Below are 4,924 nucleotides of genomic sequence, written 5' to 3'. Positions count from 1 at the left end.
TTTTTTTTTTTTTTTTTTTTTTTTTTTTTTGGTATAGGAGATTGAGCTTTGACCTTGCGCTTGCAAGGCAGATGGTAGGCACCACTGAGCTAAATCCCTGGACCCATTGCAACCCATTTTGACACACAGATTTTATATGATACACAACACTTCTTCAAGGTCATGAAACTTCCTGTCCAGATAGAACATTAAAGGAAGAAACCAGTGGCTTAACCAAATCAGCAGTTTTATTGTCCCTGGGCGAACAGAGGTTCAGAGAATGAATGGGATTAGTATGGCTTCTCCATGGTACCATGGTATCCAGTGACTTCATTCTGTCTTCCGCTCAGCAGGCCTTACCATGAGTTTGTCATCGTGAGGTCCCAAAGCACGGGCATTGAGTGCAGAGCTTGGCTCCAGGCCTACAACCCATGTATGATCTTTCAGGCCCAACAGTGGCTCTGCCTGACAGGCCACCTGCTTCATACTATGTGCAAAGCCTGAGCGCTGTGGTTGCCCAGAGTGGGCTCCCTCCTGTGCACTGCCCTCTGGCCTCCAAGCTCTTGTGATTCTCTGGGGTGCTGGCCCAGACCCCTTCTTTCCTTGCACGGCCTCCCTTGGGTCCACAGAGACCAACTTCTTGGGGGCAGGAGGAAGTAGATCTTTGAAGATATTTTTCTCCACTCTCAGTATTCAGGACTTTTCCACTCTTAGCCCTTCCCCGTCTCTTTCTGAGTAGGCCCTGGGTTTTTAACTGGCAGAAGCCTTTTACTTAGGGATCCCTTTGCAGTGAAACAACCTCCATCTACACTAACCCCCTTGACCCTTGTCTCACATTGTTCCATGGGGAAAAATGGAACATTGAGGGATCTGATACCTTCTCCACTTTAGTCTTGCCTGTGTAATCGCAGCAAGGGATTAAAAGCTTGGCTTAGTTCCATTTTCACCTTACTCTCACATTTGGCAGCTCTCCTCAGTCCAGCTTAGCTATTGACAGGCAGCAAGAAAAGAGCAAAACAGGCAGGCCAGCTGCCTTTTCTGTGAGGTCTTTTTTGTTTGTTTGTACCGGGGATTGAACTCAGGACCTTGTATTTGCAAGGCAGGCACGGCATCACTGAGCTAAATCCCCGGCCCTCACCTACCTTTTAATGGGCTTCCTCCAAGCCCTGCCCAGTATTCTGCTTAGATCTTACTAGAGAGCACTGTGTCAAGTGTTTACCCATAGCTGCAAAGGAAGCTGAAAATGCTCTTTACCTGGACGCACTGCTACCTGAATGGACCATATTACAGTTAGTAGGGAAGGTAAGGAGAATGGGTTTTAGATAACTACTACATCATGGAGCCCATACTGTTATAAAAGTTAATGAATGGTACTTTGACTGTTTTCAGTTTGATTTCATTAGTTGGCATAGCATCGTATTTGGGAAGAAAGCCGTGGCACCATGCCTGCCACACAAGCACAAGGTTCTGAGTTTGATCCTTGGTACAAAAAAAAAAAAAAAAGTCTTTTATTGCATGAATTGGAGTAATTCCACCTGATGATGAAAGGGTTGTTATCTCATTTTACCAAAATGTAATTTCTTCTCACTTGAAAGTACTGACAACTAGCCGGGCGTGGTGGTGCACACCTGTAATCCCTGCATTTGGGAGGCTGAGGCAGGAGGATTGTTGTGAGTTCGAGAACAGCCTGGGCTACATAGTTCCAGGTCAGGTCAGTCTCAACTACATAGTGAGACTTTATCTCAACCCCCCCCAATATATATATATATACATATATATATATATATGTATATATATATATATGATTAAGTGCTATAAAGATAAAGATAGTTTAAACAATAAAGAATTGTTCTTTTGTGTATTAAGTCAGGAGGTAAAGACAGGTAGCCTAGGACTAGTATAGTTGCTCAAAATCAAGTCTCCTTGAAGCTCAATGCTTAATTTTTCTGCAGTGTTAATATAGGAGTAGGGTGGGGCAAAGCTGGGGAAATAAGTGGGTCCTGTCAATTTCAAGATCCTAGGACAGAGCCAAATAATTCCCAGGACCATTCGTTCAAACTTCTCGAGGGCTCCCATGAGATGTAGACAACATATAAGTACACAGATGCCACAAGGAGCTCACTATTGTGATTACTCCTCTTCACAGTAGCCCACTCTGGGTGTAGACAGTGTGCACTTTTATTTTTGCTTCTTTCCTTTCCTTGTTCTGTTCACCCCAAGTGTGCTTCTGCACAGCGTTTTCCCGTTACCCTTCTACCCCTCACATTTCAAATAAACTTCGGGCACCATTTTTAGCTTGCCTTATCCAGTGCTTTGTTGGAAGCCAGGACCTGGAATACTTTTAATTGGCAGGCCATTTCTAAAGAAGCTATTTGACAACAGAGTGACTTTCTTCTTCCTGTGATCCAGTATGGTGCTAGTGCTCCAACCAACACATCCAGGCAGCCGCATGGAGGAAAGAATTAAGAAGTCACTTTATCAAACATTACAGAGCTCTATATGTGATCTCAAATCCCCACTAGCCTTTGACTTTCTTTGGAGCCAGTTAATCATGGAGTCTGTCCCTCTGTCTTTGGCAGTATGGAATGGTTTTTTTTCAGAGAGGGATTGCCACCAATTTATTAAAATATGATTCACTTTCATCAAAAAATAATCTGTCAGTGGGCCGGGGATTGATTTAGCTCAGTGGTGCTGCCGCCTGCCTCACAAGCTCAAGGGTCCCAGTACCAAAAAAAAAAAAAAAAAAAACAAAAAAAAAAAAAAAAAAAAAAAGTCAAAATTAAAATTAAAATAGTCTCAAAAATGATCACAGTTACAGAGAAACATAAAATTGACAGTTCTGTATTTATAACATATCCTATGCTAGTGTGTTAATAATACTTACTTTCTCTTAAGGTCTTTGGGTTTTGGCCCATTTTCTGGCCCTTCTGTCAAACTTGCAAGAAGACTGAGTCTTTCTACAGCAGGTTCTCCCTGTTTTGCCAACTTGCAGTATTGAATGTTGACTGTGTCATGTAATTGAGTATACAAAGGTGTTAGAAGGACTCATCTTGGGATTTCACTGAGACTGAAAATCAGAGCAGGCTTCATCGAGGAGACTTGAGTTGGCTAAAAAGCTTTCTCGCTTTTTGGCCAAGAATCAGTGACTGTTTAAAGCAGCATATTATTTACATCCTCACAACATCAACAGCTGTTCTCTTTATTTTATCCTCTACCTCTGCCCCACTGGGGATCAAACCCTGGGGCACTCTACCACTTAGCTACATCCCAGCCTATTTTTGAACATTTTTATTTTGAGAGAGGGTCAGACATGGAACTTGCAATCCTCCTGCCTCAGCCTCCTGAGAACTGGAAAACAAGTGCTACTGTGCACTGCTATTTTATCCTCATTTTACAGATGAGGAAATGAGGCTCAGAGGTCAAAATATTCCACTTAGCAAGTGGTTGAACTGGACCTAAAAACCAGATTTTATGAAAGCAAATGCAACCTTCTTAACATAACCCCTAATATTTTTTTAAAGATTTCAGCAAAATTATGGAGTATTTGTAGAGAGAGCCACAATATCTTTGACATCGCTTTTAGGCGTTTGATAGTTATAGGGAGAAGTAAGGGCTTTTTTTTTTTTTTATAGAATATGGTCTCACTGTGTAGCTCAGACTGGCCTCAAACTCGCTGCAGTCCTGCCTCAGCCTCCTAAGTACTGGGATTACAGGGGTACGCCACTCACCCAGTTGCCAGATTTTTTAAAAAAGTTTAGATTTCCAATCAATCAAGCCTGTTCCTTTAACGACTTTATAAAAGACTACGATTCCCAGCACACTTTGAGGCATCGCGGGGGATGACTTCGACTCCCAGCATACCCTGCTTTGGAATTTCGTGTCCCAGAATGCAACGCCTTTCCTAGGTCCTCGGGGCCTGCCGATACTACAGTTCCCAGCATGCAGCGACCCCGCCCCTTGCTCCTGGCTCCCCTCTGGTCCTTGTTTAGGAGGGACCTTTTGGATACAAGAGGACAGTTCCTGCAGACACAGCCCCCTTTGTGGGGCGTAAATATGCGGCAGTTCCGGCTGGTCGAGCCTGTCCAGATAAAACCTAGAAGGGACGGGTTTTGGCCTGGTGCGCGCTGTGCTCAGGCAGCTTTTCAGACAGCCCCGACGGGGTCCTTCTGGGGCTTTCCTGCCTTTGAACCGCGGTGGCGGGCGGGCACACTGCCTCCGGCGCGCTGGAGAGTAGGGCCCGCCATCTCCATGGCCACCGCTGCGAGTGGCCTTGGCGCGGGCGCGTCGCGGGACATCCTGTGGCGCGTGAGTGAAGCGGCAGAGCGGATGGGCTCAGGGCCCATGTGCGCTCTGGGCGGGGAAGGGGACCTGTCCGAACATAGCGCGGGGAAACCCTGTGTGGAAGAGCCTGCCGGGCGGACTCACTGCAAGCCTGAGGCGGAGCTCGGTGGAGGGTGGGAGAGGAGCCCGAAGTGTAAATTGGCCAGCGTGGAAGGGATGACCTGAGTGGAAATTGGGGCAGAGGTGCGGGGCGGGTTTAAGCAGGGCTAGCCTGTCCAGTAGGTGCGGGAGTCGATTCCCCCGGCTAGGACGTGGGAAGGAATATCCAGAATTGGAAATGACATAGTGTTCCCTTCCTAGAGGCTGGGGTAGGGGGCCAGTTAGGCCAGGCGGATAGTCTTGCAGAAGTAAAAGTGTTCGCTGTGGAACTGAGCTGAGGAGATGCTTCCTCCTGCATCCCCTTTGTGGTGGGCAAAAAGAAGTAAGAACAAGATCCTGTGTAGAAAGAATAGTGCTTCTACCCAAGTGTACTGACATCTCTACCCAAGATAAACAACTTTTGTGTCTTATCAGCTTTTTAATCCCTATATTGTCAGTCATAAAGTCCTGTCGATTCTACCTCAGAAGTGAGGTTGCATTTTTTTTCTTCCCCACGGCTGCCCTT

At 45.9% G+C, this 4,924-nt stretch overlaps 1 protein-coding gene across 4 annotated transcripts in view; it reads left to right on the top strand.

Moving 5' to 3' along the window:
* Positions 1-3,705: 3,705 nt before the first annotated feature.
* Ndc1 (NDC1 transmembrane nucleoporin) overlaps positions 3,706-4,924 on the top strand; it is a 50,993-nt gene continuing 49,774 nt past the window's right edge. For 2 of the 4 annotated variants that reach the window (XM_010610360.3, XM_010610359.3), the window contains exon 1: positions 3,707-4,284. In XM_010610360.3, coding sequence (XP_010608662.1) covers positions 3,919-4,284 — 366 coding nt within the window. In that variant the 5' untranslated portion in view covers positions 3,707-3,918. Of the gene's footprint in view, positions 4,285-4,924 lie in introns of all 4 variants that reach the window. The other 2 variants (XM_010610361.3, XM_010610362.3) reach the window with 2 other exon arrangements.

Source organism: Fukomys damarensis, unplaced genomic scaffold (assembly GCF_012274545.1).
Source record: "Fukomys damarensis isolate Sample0158 unplaced genomic scaffold, DMR_v1.0_HiC HiC_scaffold_23, whole genome shotgun sequence".
NCBI lineage: Eukaryota > Metazoa > Chordata > Mammalia > Rodentia > Bathyergidae > Fukomys > Fukomys damarensis.
The sequence above is the reverse complement of the archived record's forward strand: the minus strand, read 5'-3'. Positions and strand labels throughout refer to the sequence as shown.